Below are 17,939 nucleotides of genomic sequence, written 5' to 3' on the forward strand. Positions count from 1 at the left end.
GAAAGTTCCTGTCTAGGAAATTCCGGGAGAAATGATTTGTTATCAAAGTCAAGCAATTTTGTTGCCATTCTCAAAATCACTGCTTAGGGTTTCGCTTTTTCTAATTTCCATGCTAAGAGTCCACATTTTCTTAATGGCGGACAACAAAGCCAAAGCTTGAGTCTAAGCTGAAGATGTTGGTAAGAAAAAGGAGCTCCATCATGAATCAAAGCTGAATGCTAAAAGTTCCTGGCCATTTTCTAGTATATAAAATCGATGTTGATGATTACAATTTGACACAGACAGCTAGATAAAGATGTTGGCATTGTTATAGGTCTTAAAATATCAACTTGAATGGAATTAACATTATTGTCCTATTGTCAAGAAAGGTAAACAAGTGTGTAACTGAGTAACACTGGATCAAAGTGGTTTCATATTTATGCAAAAAAAACACAATGCATTTTCTTTGTATACAATACAAATAGTCTGCAAACGAAAATCTGTAAGAATGTAAATCTGCACACCAGGAAACAAAGGATCTGAACTTACCCTTTCACCCTTGATTCCTCTGGATCCTTCTGCTCCTCTTTCTCCAGGACGACCCTGCAAACAAAAAATATATTAAACCAAAGTTAATTAAAAATGCAAATAGATTAAATTTTCACCCAATTCATTGTTAACAGTTAACAAAAACTAACCCAGTGAGAAAACTAACCCAGTGGTTCTAGGCTCTAGAGAAAGTAAACCAACAAAAGCTGCTTCACAATCTAGAGAAAGTAAACCAACAAAAGCTGCTTCACAATCTAGAGAAAGTGCACTTTATTGTAGCGTAGACACTTAGCTTATTAGGTTTGCAGTTTTCAAGGAGACAAGGAGTGGTGTCCTTGTGTTTTCTGAGCGTCTGACGAGAGCTTTATTGACACAATTCAGCTCCAAACTTTACAATAATCAATCCAACTAGGAGAGGCAACCCTTGGTACCAGGTTACCCAGTCACCCAGCAGGGGCAACCATTAACGGAAACTCCACAGCAGCATGGTGCTAGCATCCTCTACTGGCCGATTTACTTACCTGTAATCCTGGTGGTCCTGGAATACCGGAAGGCCCTTGAACGCCAGGGGCACCCTGAAAAACAAAAACAACATCAATTTAATTAATCAAAAATTTAATTGTCGTAGATCACATCTTTAAAAAAGTGCCAAGCTGCCAAAATACTACTCTTTACTACTTTCTCTACCATACTGACTCTCTAAAGGTAGGGTCATTAATTAATTAATACTTCAAAATTAATCACCATATAAACTTACTTAGCTAGAAGCATAGAAGCTGTTTATAGCACAACTGTTTTGAGAAAGGATTTCTTCAAAGTAATATGGTTTGGAAAATGTTTCCCCAAAAACATTTGTATTTAAGAGGTGATAGAAGCGAGAATGAGAAAGTTTGTGGTCATTTGCGCCACATCAAAAGGACAAAGCAATAATGGTCAAGTGCCTTGCTAAAGAGCACAAGTGTCACAACCAGAACTGAAACCACACCCTGCTTATCAGAAACAGCAGAGCTTGAGTCCGCTCAGCCAGGGTATATGCTATAATTTAGTATGAGGTAATGAGAGACCAATGTACTTACTGGTGGTCCTTGTTGTCCTGATGAACCATCCTCACCTGTGTCTCCTTCTGGTCCCTGCAAAAATAAACAATTGTCAAAATTTAAACTTTTTTTGTACAACTATCGTTAATGGCCTCATATTTCAACCCGAGCCGACTCTTTCTACAAAGCTAACCATGACATATCACAGTTTCTCTTTACAATTGTATAAATCAACGGTCCTCCTTCTTGCAGGTTTCAAGGAGTAGAAGAAAGGAGAAACTTCTCAAATGGGGTCTTTAAATTGTAATTCCGAACAAAGATTAATGAACATATGAATGATTATATCCAAAACTTAACAACCACAAATTAATAACAGGCAATAGGTTATGCAAAATCTGCTGACTTATTTATTGTATTTTATTTTTATTTGTTAAATCTGGTTGTGGAGCTAAGAAAAACTGCTTTAATCGCTATACTAGCCAAGGACCCCATGGAAAGAAGACGGGAATGAGGTTTCAGTTTAAGATGTGGGAGAAAAACCCCACAGAAATATTCCATGGAAAACCCAAGCAGTCAGGTAGGACTGAAAACCCAATCCACATAGTGCCCCAGAAGTGTTTATACCATGGTTCAAGAGGTTGAAGGCGAGGACTGACTGCCCTGAACTCATGAAGGCGAGGACTGACTGCCCTTAACTCATGAAGGCGAGGACTGACTGCCTTGAACTCATGAAGGCGAGGACTGACTGCCCTGAACTCATGAAGGCGAGGACTGACTGCCCTGAACTCATGAAGGCGAGGACTGACTGCCCTGAACTCATGAAGGCGAGGACTGACTGCCCTGAACTCATGAAGGCAAATACTGACAGCCCTGAACTCACTTGATTTTCAACTTTCTTTTTCGCTGAAATAATCATCAGTTATGGATCGATCAATAAGTTGATTTGGTTGAGATCTTGAAAGGAAGTTGAATTACCTGAACACCAGGAAGACCTCTTTCTCCAGGGAAGCCTTGTACACCTGGAGGTCCTTCACCTCCCGCTATTCCAGGCTGGCCTGGGGTGCCCTGTCAGGGGGGAAACAATGATTGTGGTTACAACATCAGCTTCTAAAAGTCATCAAGAAATTGGACAATTAAATGGGAATATGTGAAAGATTTTATCTGTTGGGCAGAGTAACAATGAAGCATAGATCTGATAGGTTTAAATAAAAGTTTCACAACACTGGTTAATTTGTTCAAACCCTGCAATCTGAGCTATGTTTAAATGCCATTATACACACTAGTCAGCTCATATGCCAGACCATGCCACGTATCCTAATTGGGTTGCAATCAAGAGGGATCAGTGACTTGGTTAGAAGGATTCAGCAGGACTAACTTGTGCCAGTGTGTTTCAAATTGGTATGTCAATTGTCAATGGTAGATGAAACCAAGTTATAAAACTTAATTTAAAACCAAACAATTCAGCTTAAATTAACCCAGGCAATGTAAACAATACAACCAAACAAAAACCTCACTGGAACAATACAAAACAAAACCCTCTCAACTTATGGAAGAAACTTTTCAGCGTAGTTTATTTAGTTTTAGCCAGTCACTTTTCCGAAGGCATAAAACAAAGTTATCAGTAGAAGTAGCCATTTGTTTGCAAAACAACCAAGAATTTTGGAAAGATGAGAAAAGTCAAAATAATTCGATTTGTTGATTTGCTTACCTGAATTCCTGTAGAACCAGATTCACCAGGTAGACCAGGCTCACCCGGCAGTCCAGGGCCTCCTGGGAATCCACTAGTACCTTCTGGACCCTTCTCTCCTGGTGGACCCTGTTTCATTCAAAGACAAAAACAAACAATCAATCACAGTTTGATGCTGAGAAAACCTGCAAAATGCGGGAGCAGTGTCCATAAAAGTGACGCTACTTTGGGCTCCAAAGCTGTAATACAAAGTTACTTTACCCCGCCTCGTCAACGCCACGTCACATTTTAGATGACTCTACTATCTCTATAGATCAAACTTGACTTGTCTCAGTTAAAAAAACAGAAAACTCAAACTTACCTGTGGACCAATAACACCTGCAGGTCCTGGTGTTCCTGGTTTACCCTCAAATCCCTGGTTATCAAAACAGAAACAATCAAAAGGATTAATAAGAAATTCAAGTTTCTGAGAACTTAGTAATAATAATAATAATAATACAGACATCTGTAAAGCGCCTAATGCAAAAAGCCTCTAAGCGCATAAAGAGAACAATAAAATATACAATGAGTGAACGATATAGTTACAAAAGAGTTAGATAATGCAGAATTACTATACTTACTGCCTCTCCACGTGGGCCAGGGAAGCCTGGTATACCATCCTGACCGATTGGTCCCGCGGGTCCTTTAGCTCCTGGGAACCCACGGCTTCCAGACACTCCAGCAGGACCCTATAGGAAAATTGGAAAAAAATTAATCATGGATCTATTTTTGGATCTCTGTTTTATTTAGGAGAGGAGAGAGGTTTATTATTTTGATCATTTCATAAACGAAAGATTATCTACGGTTAACACTTATGTAAAACAGTCATCTGATCTTTAATTCAATACAGAAATTGGGAGAAATATATCATTTGTTTTGTTGTTTTCACTCAACTTTTTAGTCATTTTCAATCTCTAATTCAACACAGAGATCAGAAAAAGTACTTTGTTTTTTCTTGTTCTTTTTTTCCACATAAAAAATGTGAAGCAGAAATTTATCTGCTCCCTAATTCAAGACAGAGACTAAAATAAGTACACATTTTTCCCGTTTTTTTCCTCATTTATATGAAACAGTATCTATCTGATCTCTAATTCAACTCAAGAATTAGTAAATTCAAAACAGATTTGGTTTACTTACCCTTTCACCTTGAATTCCGCCAGGTCCGTTGGGTCCTTCTTCACCCTGTTCAATAACAATACAAATTTTATTTTTATTTATCCATAAATGATAAATTGATTAATAAACTTTCCTGCAAATGTTAGCTTTGTGTTCATTGTTCTTCTTTACTTACATTTAGGATTCACTGTTTTACTTGCATAATTTAAACCGATCTAATATCCTTGCATTAGCAATTGTGAAAAGATCAACCAAACTTTCTTTGGGATATTCACAGGAAATGTGTCTAGTGTGAAAGAGACATTCAGCAAAGTTGTTGATATATATTTGGTTTGCTGTAAAACCGTGTGTGTGTCTACTTGCCGGGTAGATTTTCTTCTTTAGAGAACTGTCTTGCTAAATCTACTACCCTGGAGTAGATTTTCGGGAAAAGTTGTTGATGTTGTTTTTGTATTACCTTTTGTCCACGTGGTCCCTCACTTCCAGAAACACCTCGTTCACCTCTTTGTCCTCTCGGTCCACGATCCCCTACATTCCCTGGTACACCTGACGGTCCCTATATTCAACCACAAAGACATTTAATTATCACAGACAATGTTATATTTCATTGCACACAATAAAAGCTGCAGTTTTCCAGTAATACAGGGTGCATTTTGCAGTCGTAAAAAGTAAGAGTTTTGTTTTGAATTTGCGATTGGTTAATCACTGGCCAATGACCAAAACAGTTATTGGTTACAGCCAGAGTAAGCAAGATTTATCGTTAGTAATGACACTAGGTACATTGGGGTAAATATAAATGAAAACTGGTTTTAATTCATGGAAAGTGTACTAACCCTGGATCCTTTGTCTCCAATTTTTCCTGAATTTCCTTCTTTACCGATGTCTCCCTGTATAAAAAAATTGTAACCAAATGATGTTAGTCTAAACAATTGTAGGTCAATTCCACAAGGACATAAAGGAAATCTATTTACTTAACAATGGTAACAAAAACAGAACTTTAACAAGGTGAGTTTATTAAGACTGTTAGAAGTCCCCATTGTTTATATTAAAGAAGGTTTCTTTAAGAGTAAACTTTACCTTGTCCCCTGTTCTTCCAGGATAACCAGGCATTCCAGGTGCTCCAAGTTGACCCTGAATGGAAAAGGAAGAAAATTATTATTATTATTATTATTATTATTATTATTATTATCATCATTATTATCTACTCAGCCTAAACAATGATACAAGACAATACAAAAGTACTTCCAGGTTTTCTTGGAGAATAAAAACAAAGTAATTAGAGTGATCTGTAGACCTACTGCGACCCACATCTAGTGAATGCAGAAATGACAGGCTACCTCTCACCAGACCCTGGTCTGTGGTCTAGAGGTAAGACATCTGCTCTGGAATGGTGTGGGTCATGGGTTCGAATCCAACCAAAGTATTAGGTCTTTTATTTTAAGCTTGAGCAAGCTTAAGCAACTGTTTGCCTACTGGAACTTGAGGACTGATTAAAAACAAATTAGTTTATAAAAAAAATATACAATTACATAAAATGTGCCCCAAATGCTGGTTCTCAAACTCTTGTTCAAAACTGGATACCACCAAGAAGAAAGAGTTTTCTTTAAGATTCTCAGCAAATGTTTTTCTTGAAGAAAGAGCGTTTTTGTAGAAAACTAACCTTTTCACCACCAACACCGATTGGTCCTGGATCACCAATTATTCCCATTTCTCCCTGTAGAGAGATAGCAATAAGAAATTAATCAACAAATAATAACAACAGATGTTTACTCACAGAATTAAACTTTTTTATTATTGATTTATTGAAATCTGCTTATAGAAAGCCTAACATTACAGATGAACAAGCAGTAAAAAAGTACATCATAAAACTTACAAAAGGGTAAAAGGGCCTTGTTTAAAAACTTTGTATAAACACAAATTTGTCTAAGTTTGTGCTTGAAGCAATTGTATGAAACTAAAAGCTTGTGTGTCTTTCCTATAAATATTATCCTCAGAAAGACTTACCTTGGGTCCCATGATGCCCTCTGGCCCTCTAGGACCCGATGGCCCTTGATTACCCTGAAAAGAAATCAAACAAAACAAAATTCAATCCTAGTTTATGTTTTGTTAATAATAATATTGCTAAATATTTCAATCATTTTTAGACTTTGTAATGTAGGTGCAAAGTTTTTTATTGTTTTGTCTTGCTTGTTTTTTATTTGCTTGTTTTGTGCATTAATTCTGGCTATTTTGAGCGAGTTATAACATTTTGACATTTTCAAACTTGTGTCTAACTGAAGTGCTATGTTAGAAGACTTTTTCACTGACGACACATCAAACTATTTCCTTTTCTCGTTAATTTTTTAGAAAGTTATTTTCAACTTACCCTGTCTCCTCTAAGACCCATATCTCCTTTCAATCCAGGTATGCCATCCTCACCCTGAATTCACACAACAAATATAAAAACATTCCTAAATGTTTTCCTTTCTTCTTATCTTTTTTTTATTGGACAATCCATAAAATCATTTTTAATCAAATATGTTCCTGTTGTCATATATTTGTCTCTATTTCACTATACACAAAAATTCCATGTTTTTGATGCAATTTATTAACAATTAAACTTTCGCTTTGCATGAAGTCAGAGTCTTTGGATTATTTCTACAATAACAATCCTGACTATAAGGAATCAACGTTTTTTCAAACTTTCAATTTTGTTAGAAAAAAAGAAGAAAACAATTTCTGTGTATTTAGTTTTAAAAAATTGTCTCAATTCTGTCTTTCTTTCTCTCTTCGAGAAAGACTCTGCTAGGGTCGAAATGTCACGCCATTAACTATTTTTGTATTTTTGTCATTGGTCCTTTTTGTTGGTCAGCAGTTTGCAATAGCTAATACTATTTTCTCTTTCTATACCAATAAACCATATTTAGTAACTTGATTTGTTGAAATACTGCTTATAGTAGCAGAACTCACCGAAGAGCCCTTTGACCCTGGGAGACCTCTGATACCGGTTACACCCTTGACTCCTCTAGGCCCTGCGTACCCTTGAAGACCCTGTGGTCCACCAGGTCCCTACAAACAAAACATTCAACAAACACAAAATAGAAATCAATGTCGTTAATGGGATTTCAGGCTTGGCATGGAGAGGTCACTCAAATGGTTTGCAGTAACACCATGTATGTATCTACTATAGCTGGGTAGATTATGTTCTTTTGAGAAATTTTCTTTCTTTATAACCTACTACCGCAGAGTAGTATTTCGGGAGACTTCTCAGTTCTAAAAAGAACTGTCCTGCTCATTAACTACTACCTGGGTGGGAGGTAGAAAATCTTTAGCTTAAGTGGATGCAGGGGAGTTCTCTCCACTATCGAGGAGTGAGTTCTTAATCGATCTCAACGTTTCAACTAGCTTGCTTTAGTCATCGTCAGGAGACCCCAAAATGTCAACAAGGACAAACTAAGGAGTGTTGCAGTTTCAATTACAGATTACAAACAAGTGTTTTCAGAGTCAAGTTTGGATGAGTGGCTGAAATGACTGAGTGACCTTTAGAAGGGGAACCCCCCATCGGCATCACAGGTGGAAGTTTGACCCCTGGCCTTTTATAATAAGCACTGCCTGGGGATCCTACTATTCTAACAGCGGGGCGCTGTGCTGAAAACCCTGTTATTGACCATCACTTAAATTCTAAAATTCGGAATATGTGTCCAAACTGGCTAAAGATCCCAGCTTCAGCATTCGACATTCACAGACAGCTTTACAAATGTTTGTTTTTTGGTTTCCCAATAATGTGAGTGACAACAACAGGTTCTTTCTTTCTCTAAGGTCAACGTGAGTTTGACTTTAATTCTACGCCAAGCCTGCTGACCCACAAAAACTGTAAAAGGTTAAACACAAAGAAATGATGAGGAGTAAATTCTAGTACGTATTTTCTTACATCGCTTCCTTTGGCTCCGGTTGGTCCCTCTTGGCCTGGGAAACCCTACAAAAGAATCAAAATGAAATGATAATAATTAGCCATAAAAGTACATTGTAAATCAACAAATGTACATCATTTTGTAGTGTGCCAGTACAGAAGAAAGACATAACAAAAGTTACTAGAGAAAGGTTGTAACAATATACAAATATTGAGTGACTCAGAGTGGAATGGGAGGAATATTATCGCAAGGTAAAATTTGACAGTCCAAATTTAACCGAGCGATAATATTCCTTTCCATGAATTAAAGCCACTCAATATTTGTTTTATAAATGACATATAGATCCTTGTAATTTGATGTATTTTTTAAAGTATAACATTATGAAAAATCACACAAATTACTGACAACCAAACATCATATAGTGACGCGTAGCGGCAACAATGCACAAATCGGATCACAACCTTTTGCACAGGTGCTCCTTTGTTTCAGCAGCTGCGCGGCGGCACTGTACTGCTCAAAAACATTGGGAACAAGGATGATCCTAACTGTTGAATGGGAAATGCTATTCCCCATGGGCGAATAGGTCTTTTTGATTGCCGGTGCGGATGGGAGTAATAGTGAATGTCAAGTGAAGTAAGTTCCACCAATCAAATGACAAGGATCTGTATGTCAGTTATATAAATATAAAGGTTTAATCGCTAGTAAGAATAGAAAGGTTAAATTCTTCATATAAATAAGAAAACATGTCCATAATTCTAGCAACAAAAATGTTGGCAGAATTTGATTTTCACCAAGAGCCATATTGCTTATCGTCGCCTGGTAGAAGGGCGTAGAGCCTTATGTCATTCTTCTGGGCAACTGTTGATTTGATGACAGGTTCTAGGACTAAGTTCAAATTGGCTGTATACGTTTAAGGACTAAGTTGGTACGCTGTACGTTTCAGGACTAAGTTCAACTAGGCTGTACTACTCACCGGCGGCCCATCAGTACCTGGTACTCCTGGAACACCAGGCTTACCCACTGGGCCTTGTACACCAGGTGCCCCCATACTGCCTTGGGGTCCCATCGAGCCCTATTGGACAAAACAAAAATATCAAGTATATTAAATAGAAACAATTGTGAAGATATAAACCAACTGAAAGTTTCATATAAAAAACTTTACTTTTTATGACAAACGCAATTGCTTTCTACGATGTACTTCTGTTATTGAATATACCTTTTTGATTCAATTGTTAACAAATAATGAATGGGCTCCAATAAGTTAGTGATAGCAAGTCATACACTAAGCAGAAACTGTAAGCTACGTTTCTACTTGAATTATAGGGGGTCAAGTTGATACCTCCAGAGTCAAGCTGACCCAGAAATTACCCTTTTATTCTCTGGGTAAATTCTGACTCGGTACTAAAATGGAGAAATCAAAATACCATAAAGTATTGTTAAATTCCATCTGTCCATAACAACAAGATACCAAATGCATGGAACGGATTGTACATTTTATCTTATATGGCTTGCTATATTGAAGGACCTCTTCTCTGTTTTTAAGTTAAAGGAAACCAAGTTTAATTTGATATTATGCTAACCTCTCTTTCTTTGCTAAAAAGATTTAATTGTTGTAACCCCGTCTCCAGGGTATGGGATGTGTTTGGATTGTTGAATAAAATGAATAGAAAGCAATTGAAGTATACTTACAGGTGGTCCAGCCTTTCCGGGCATACCAGGGTTTCCTGGCATACCTGCAATACCCATTGCACCTTTGGGTCCCATAGGACCTGGATCACCAATACCACCCTGAAATACAAACAAATACATCAATCAATTTGGATCAAGGTATAATGGATGAAGCCAAGTCAATTCCAGGTTGTGCAGAAATCTTATGGGATCATTGTTAACTTTGGTAGCGCTATGGTGCAGGTGTCTTTGAACCAGGGCAACACCACCACAATACAGAGGTACATCAGCTAAATGCTGTCAGCTTCAGTAGATGTGTCATGAATGTGCAGATTGTGAGATAAGACATGAGATAAGAAGTGTAAGATAAGACATGAGATAAGAAGTGTAAGATAAGACGAGACTTTGTGACTTACAGGCATACCCATAGGGCCAGGCATTCCTCGTGGTCCAGTTTGACCGCTGGTTCCTGGTGGTCCAGGCAAACCATATTCTCCTTGATCTCCATCATTTCCCTAGAAATAATTGGTTTAAGAATAAGAAAATAATCAGTTTAACAACAACTATCAAGAGAAAAATTTCAAAAAAACAAATGAAGAGTCACTACATTGTGTAACAATTAGGTGATCTTTTATTGTAAATATCACCTTTTGCTCAGTTGTCCTTTAGTTTTTTGCAACCTCTGTGTACATCATGTATTGATCTATCAATATTTGCATTAATGTTCCATAGATGATGTTTGTATTTAGTAGTTACTGGAGTTATAATAATAATAATAACATGTATATAGCGCTTAATACCATGCTAAGCATGATAACAAAAATTTAAAATCTGTTGACTACACAGAGTCTAAGAGCTCCTCTAAAAAAAAATCTAAACAAAAATCAGGATCAGAACAACAATCAACATTGACCTTGAAATAGAGTCAACTTGTCACATGAGAGAAAAAAAAGATGAAAACAAATACCGTGCAAATAAATAAGAAGAAAAAACACGTAATTTTTATGATCTGGGTCCACTTTCAAACTAGATGGTATTTTGGCTAGTAACTTGTTTCTGCTAAGCAATCATTTTCTGTGCATAGCAGCTTAACGACACTGTACCCACTTACCATTTCTCCCTTCTCCCCCTCTGGTCCTCTCCCGCCCTTTGGTCCATGTCTTCCCTAGAAACCGAGACAACAACAAGAAACTTCTCAACAAATTTCAAAATGGAGGATTGTTGTATAATCAGTAGTAGAAATAATAATAAACACAAAGAAAGTACTTGATTATTGTACATACTTAATGTAAAAATTTCACGCAAAATTAATTTTTTACAAGAAAACAACTGACATGCATTTAAGTCGGCCCATGTCACATGAGGCAATTTACAGGCAACCAGTTCGAGGCAATCTCCAAGAAGAGAAGCCATTCACGTTTGAATGTTCATATATTTGTCTTGTGGATCGTAAGACATTGTTCAAAGACTGACTAATGTGCTACCAGTGTAGTCCTGTAGCATACATTGCAGTTGGTTGCCTTCAAATTGCCTGCAAATGTTGCCTCGTGTGACAAGACTTTCTTAGGGTGGTGACGTTTTTTTTTTTTACAACACAAAGTGGAACAGAAAAAGAAGAACAAAATTAGAAAAAAAAGAGAGAAAAACAATGTCCTGGACTTATTTCTTACAAATGATCCTTTGACACCTGGAAGTCCTGGTAAACCATCGTATCCTCGATCACCCTGAAAAGAAAACATTATAATATTTGTATTCAGAAAAATAAACTATTATATATCGTAGCCGAACGGTCGGCACCGGACTCAAGCTCTGATGTCCTTATAAGCAAAACCCTTTACACGTCCATTAAATGTGCTGTGCAACAAATGAACAAGTACCCTGTACACTTATTGTTAAGAGTAGGGGGTCGCCCCAGCACCTTGTAAATAGTTAAATGGTGCTTCATGTATGTTAATAAATACGTCTTTTGGTAAACTTTGGAAATAGCTCCGATACTTTGTTGAAAGAATGATGCATCCTTTGAGATGTAACTGTGATACGATCTGCATACATTGTGCTATGTTACATGATTTTTATATACAAAGATTCTGATTTAAAGCTTAGATGACTCTTATGGGTGGATAGGTGAAGCACTGTGACGTATGACCTACAACCTACAAGACCGACCTATGACCTACGAGACCGACCTATGACCTACCTTGGTACCCGGTGGTCCGCTAACTCCACGTGGTCCATCTTTTCCAAAGCGTCCCTGTCAAAAAGCAAAGTCAACATTTTTTAGCAGGAATTCAAATTATTCAAAGTAATGTTGGACAATCCAGAATCAGAATCATTGAGAGAAACTTTTGTCAGAATCACAGATGAACCATTGTTGCTTCTTAACATATTTGTTTGAGAAGTAGCTCTCTCATACTGAAACAAAACTTGATGCGCCTTGAGCGCCTACTTGTTATTCCAATGATTTTGGAAGTTAAGAATAACAATAAATTGGTTGAGCATACCCTTCTACCGTCTCTGCCACGTTCTCCAGTCATACCTGTTATTCCAATAATTTTGGAAGTTTAGAATAAACAATAAATTGGTTGAGCATACCCTTTTACCGTCTCTGCCACGTTCTCCAGTCATACCGGGTAATCCACGAGGACCTACATCACCAAGGGATCCTGAATCTCCTTTAGGACCCTCTCGGCCTGATAGACCCTGATATCAAATAAAGGAAACAATTCAATAATAATCCATTTCTAATTAGCCTTAAGAGCTAACTGATTCAAAGCACCCTGGAGGAGTCAGGTAAGCTCATGTTGAAACAAAACAATATTCCAGTAAGTGATGTGTGAAGCTTTGCATGGTGTGAAGGATAAGAATAAACTAAAAAATGGTAGTAAACTTGCAGCTACAACCATGTAATAATTCTCTTTTGATGGAGTGTTTTCTCTGAAAAGAGCGAGTTTGGTCTCAACGTTCCAATGCTGAATATTTACCGCAGAATGCACTCAAATTAGGGCTCAAAGCACTAACCTGGCGTTTGTATTGTCTTGCAAAAACTTCCACGAACTACCAAAGACAGTTTCTCAAACTACCCTGTAGACTACTCAAAACTGTGTAACAAACTTGTTTAAAATTCCTTCTCAGGTATGAATACTGAATTGCTTAAAAGTGATCATTTATTTATGAGTGTGTGAATATAACTTCGTTTCACCATTAAACTGTTCTGATTGCTACTATAACACATCAGAGAGTTACAAGTTCAAAATCTGGGTTACTGAAATGGCATAATGCTCTTTTTCCTTCGTTCAAATACTGACTATAGTACTGCTATCACAAAGGTATACATTTATTCCTGTTTTTTGTTTCCTTCTTTAAAAGTACGCTGTTTTAACAATACTTACCATTGGTCCTGGCCTACCTTCAGGTCCTTCTGGGCCTCTCTCTCCCCTCATGGCAAACTGTAATCAGACAAATCTTATATTTTATTAACCAAACAATCGGAGAGCAGCCAAGAACAGCCATGGCTGATTCAATCGCTGCTTTTGTTGATATCCTAAGAAAAGTTCAGATCATGTCACCTTATACAAAAAGTGTGACCTTGTGCAATCCGGGGCTTTTCCTGGCAGGCAAGAAACAACACTGGCCACATGATGGGAAACGTTATATTTTGTCATACATTTTATGTGAATTCAAGTGTTATAAAAGTAACAGCTGATCAAGTTTTTGGATGTGCCCCCTTTCGTCATGATAAAGTATACAATTGCAACGAGCTGTGTACAGAATGTGCCTGCATGGCGTCCAGGCTCTGTGGCTCTTTCTTAATTATGTGATGTCACTAGTCACATGGTCTACACAAAGTTATAGAATGAACCAAAACGAAACATTTATGTCAACCCAAACTATCCATAACTTTGAAACTAAGGTCAAACTTGCCAAGGCTGCAGATGTGGAGCTGCTCCTGTAATGTACACCTGCCCTCTACAAATTAGATTTGACTCTATTTACAACAGAGTGGGACCACCTAAAGATCTGGTTTCCATGCCGGATTTTCTCTCTGACCAATTTTACTTCAACACTCTCCCACTATCAGTGATGTGTTGGACACCACTTAAGTGGAAGTTGTTAAGCTATTACCAAAAAGCCCACATTTTCTGAAATGTAATTGCACAAAACTCTGACCTCCAGTGTGTCCTTATCTTGAAAGTTACGGCCATCGTTTAGATTTTGTTAATGTAATGTTGGTTTATACTTGTTGGGAAAACAGTCACAAACATGCAATGCACATTTACTGAGGCCACAGCGGGTACCACCACACCTCTTGAGCACAGATTTGCACAAATTTCCAAAAGATAATTTGCAGGCGATCTTCAGAGATTCAAGTGTGTTGCCAGAACCAGACTCCTAAAATACCTAAAAGTAATTCCCAAAGAGGAAAATAGAAATAAACGCACCCTTTGTTCTTCTAGGACTGCCCGAATGGATGCCATATTAGCAGCTGCCGATGGTCCCTTCATGCCGTCAGAAGCAGATTCTGCTATCATCGCCATTAGTTGTTGCTGCAATCAAAAACAAAGTTCAACCAGAATGTTTTTAAAACTGCTGTTGCACAAACACTTACTGTTGGATTGGAGTTGCAGTGCTGTTTAGGCTTACCCTCTGGCAATTGAAACTGTTTGTGCTTAGCCTCTTTGTGCTGTCTAGGCTTAACCTCTCATTGATGTTTATGCTTAGCCTATTGGTTTTGGTTAGGCTTACCCTCTGGCAATTGGAGCTGTTTGTGCTTAGCCTCCTTGTGCTGTCTAGGCTTAACCTCTCATTGCTGTTTATGCTTAGCCTATTGGTTTTGGTTAGGCTTAGCCTCTGGCAATTGGAGATGTTTGTGCTTAGCCTCTGTGTGCTGTCTAGGCTTAACCTCTCATTGCTGTTTATGCTTAGCCTATTGGTTTTGGTTAGGCTTAGCCTCTGGCAATTGGAGATGTTTGTGCTTAGCCTCTGTGTGCTGTCTAGGCTTAACCTCTCATTGCTGTTTATGCTTAGCCTATTGGGTGGGTCTCTTCCCTCGGTTTGCAATACTCTGCAAAACTTCACAAATTGTTCCTTGATAGTGTTGTGGCTGACTGGATGAGCAGTATATAAAACCTGGTTCTAATGTTGGTGGTGTCAGAGTGTGGGTTCAAGCCATGAAACGTGTCTCATTGAGTAAAATATTATCCTTTCAAATGGGATATAAGTTAGTTGAACCATTTATGGTCAACAGAGGGGTTTGTAAAGGGTTTATTACTGGCATGCCTTGACTGCAGGGCTACGAGGAGTTGCTAAATAGAATTGTTTGGAAGATTTCCCTTGAAGATGTCTAACTTACCGGTATTAAAGCGCTAACTCCTGGAGGGCCACGGGCACCATTCATTCCTTTTGCTCCATCCCTACCCTGATCACCCTGAGAACAAAAAGAAAATGAAGTATATTAGTAATGAATTATAACCAGTTTCTACCATAGCAGAGTCTTTCTCAAAGGCCTACACTTGTTTTTGTTTGAATAGCTTCACGTCAAGGGAACTTGGCAAACTCTAACAAGAGGATTTACACACAAAGCTGGCAACAGCCAATCTCTCTTATACAAACATTGGTTTAATGTCTATGATTATGAATTGCACAAATCAAGAAAGTGATATTTACTTTAGTCATTGTGAAATCAGTAGTTAGCGAGTTAGGAGATCGAAAATATTGCCGTACAATCACCAAGTAAATGGTTAAAGTGTACATTATGCTCAGTAAGATTTGAATCCTAAACCACATGATTGTGAGTCTAACCACTGGACCACAGTGACCTCTTGTTAATGATCTTTTGTTGATCTCAGTCTTTACCTTTTCTCCTTGGGGTCCTGGATCCCCTCTTGGTCCTTCAAATCCTGGAGGTCCTGGGTTTCCCTGAAAACAAAAATGCAAATAATATTAACTTTTAACGTATCCCGATACAAGAGACAGATTTGGAGTGCCTATAAAGCCCCCTTAATGGAGTATCAAGTAAGTTCAGTGGTTTCTTTCCCTGCATTTCATCTCAGGAGAACCAGGTTCAAATCCAGTGTCATACCAGAGAGCCCTTGCATGTAGATTAGGTTTTCATCAGTCCCCACCTAAGCGCGTGGGTTTTCCCACATTTGTGGTTTTCCTCTCCCGTCTTCAAAGGAAAAGGAATCAACTGAGCTCTGGTGTTTCTGATCAGAGTATGGGTTCGAGTCCAGGTCGTGACACTTGTTTCCTTAGGCAATATACTTGACCAGTATATTGCTTCGTCCCTTCCGATGGTTTATAAAGCCATCATGTTATGCACCTATATAAACTACTAACAATTAATATTAGAAGGGGTTTGTCACAGTGTATTTTTAAGGTTGGCAGTATCAGTGAGTAAGTATGAGCGAAACTGTGTCTTTCTTCTTTAATCTCTATTCAAAAATAAAACAAATTACAAAACATTTGATGAGTGAGTTTATCCCCACTTTGATCTTCTGCCAACATTTTCTTCTGAGGGAATGGGAATGTTCAAATAGAGGAGTTTGGGAGTTTACATGTTGACAGAAACAATACTTACCCTGGGTCCTGCTGGTCCGACTGGTCCTGGGAAATATTCCTGGGGAAAAAAAATGTTAAGTTAAAAAGATAAAATAGAAAACAGTGATATTTGGTATTTGATTTCATCCATACTTTTTTTGTAGCACAATATTTATAAACTAAACAAAAATTTGAGCAATATTTTAACTGCTTTAGTTATTTAAGTTGTTTTACCTTTTAGTAAAATTTAAAAAAATTTAGGTCAAACTCACAATTCTTGTTTCACCGCGCTCTCCTTTTGCACCAGATGGACCTCGCTGTATAAATAAGTTTTAAAATAAGAAACAGTTTAAGGAGTTCAGCAGGAAATACCGACAATAATCAACAACAAAAAACAAGGTAAAAAAAATACATTGATTAATGTCATTAGTAAAAACGTTAATAAATGGATTATCTAGCAATAGTTAATTTGAAGGTCAAAACAATAACTTAAGTTTAAAATGTAATGGACGTATAAAAAAAAATATGAAATTAAGAGGAGCTGCTCAATTTAAAATACTTTTATGGTTTGCTGAGGATATATGGGGTCTTAAACAAAGATAGGATGATGTACTTTTATCTTTGTTTTGTGTTTAATAATCATAGTAATTCTTAAGATGAGAGTTTATACTTCAAACTATTTACAGACACTATTGTGTCGAATCTCACCAGAATAATATTGCCTGTGATTTTTTTCAAAGAGCTCGGGAAAGTATACAGTGCTTACACACATCGGTGTATGTAGGTAAAAACCAAAATGAATAATAGAGTGATTGTTTTTGAAATGAATAACAATACCAAGTAAGTTGGAGTTCCTCCTCCACCACCACCCCCACCCCCACCATTAGGGTTAGGATCCACCTGACTGTCATAGGAACTCAGTCCAGGTTGATTGTAGTTATAGGAATCTGATTGTGAGGATGCTGACGCTGCACTGTCATAAATAACACCGGGTGTTGGTCCAGCTTGCCCTCCATTTCTATCTGGAGACGGGTTCTAAATAAAGAAACAAATATTAGTGTTATTGTTTATTTGTCAACAGTGAACCAAATTGTACTATTGCAATTATGAAATGGAAACACAAAGAGATTGTTTAACCATGGATGAACGTAGTATATTTATAATGACTTTGATCCCAGGCAATCGCTGTGCTTTTAACTACTTTAATTTAGATGAGTAGACGCAACAGTAGATTCAAGCAAAAAGCTGCAAAAAACAGCTAGCCTTCCCAAGATGAAATTATCCTTTTCCACCAAATTTTTTAATTTATTATATTTTATTGAAGTCTTCAGATCATTTGAAGAAAAAATATAACTTCAAGAAGATGTGCAAATAATCATGTTTGGGAAAACAGTGTAGTTTGCTACTGTTACCTACAGCACCCCTTAAGATATGTAG

General features: G+C 37.5%; 1 protein-coding gene across 2 annotated transcripts in view; it reads right to left on the reverse strand.

The window, feature by feature from the left end:
- Positions 1–17,939, reverse strand: part of LOC117302889 (collagen alpha-1(XI) chain-like) — a 64,530-nt gene that overhangs the window by 22,726 nt on the left and 23,865 nt on the right. For both annotated transcript variants that reach the window (XM_033786856.1, XM_033786855.1), the window contains exons 6-35: positions 17,340–17,537; positions 16,775–16,819; positions 16,543–16,581; positions 15,819–15,881; positions 15,316–15,390; positions 14,405–14,509; positions 13,355–13,411; positions 12,558–12,665; positions 12,163–12,216; positions 11,636–11,689; positions 11,077–11,130; positions 10,382–10,480; positions 9,987–10,085; positions 9,271–9,369; positions 8,318–8,362; positions 7,357–7,455; positions 6,773–6,826; positions 6,412–6,465; positions 6,068–6,121; positions 5,485–5,538; positions 5,241–5,294; positions 4,865–4,963; positions 4,429–4,473; positions 3,873–3,980; positions 3,614–3,667; positions 3,274–3,381; positions 2,541–2,630; positions 1,605–1,658; positions 1,050–1,103; positions 529–582 (exon numbers count right to left, since the gene is read on the reverse strand). In XM_033786856.1, coding sequence (XP_033642747.1) covers positions 529–582; positions 1,050–1,103; positions 1,605–1,658; positions 2,541–2,630; positions 3,274–3,381; positions 3,614–3,667; positions 3,873–3,980; positions 4,429–4,473; positions 4,865–4,963; positions 5,241–5,294; positions 5,485–5,538; positions 6,068–6,121; positions 6,412–6,465; positions 6,773–6,826; positions 7,357–7,455; positions 8,318–8,362; positions 9,271–9,369; positions 9,987–10,085; positions 10,382–10,480; positions 11,077–11,130; positions 11,636–11,689; positions 12,163–12,216; positions 12,558–12,665; positions 13,355–13,411; positions 14,405–14,509; positions 15,316–15,390; positions 15,819–15,881; positions 16,543–16,581; positions 16,775–16,819; positions 17,340–17,537 — 2,229 coding nt within the window. The remainder of the gene's footprint in view (positions 1–528; positions 583–1,049; positions 1,104–1,604; positions 1,659–2,540; positions 2,631–3,273; positions 3,382–3,613; positions 3,668–3,872; positions 3,981–4,428; positions 4,474–4,864; positions 4,964–5,240; positions 5,295–5,484; positions 5,539–6,067; positions 6,122–6,411; positions 6,466–6,772; positions 6,827–7,356; positions 7,456–8,317; positions 8,363–9,270; positions 9,370–9,986; positions 10,086–10,381; positions 10,481–11,076; positions 11,131–11,635; positions 11,690–12,162; positions 12,217–12,557; positions 12,666–13,354; positions 13,412–14,404; positions 14,510–15,315; positions 15,391–15,818; positions 15,882–16,542; positions 16,582–16,774; positions 16,820–17,339; positions 17,538–17,939) is intronic.

This window comes from Asterias rubens, chromosome 19 (genome assembly GCF_902459465.1).
Source record: "Asterias rubens chromosome 19, eAstRub1.3, whole genome shotgun sequence".
NCBI lineage: Eukaryota > Metazoa > Echinodermata > Asteroidea > Forcipulatida > Asteriidae > Asterias > Asterias rubens.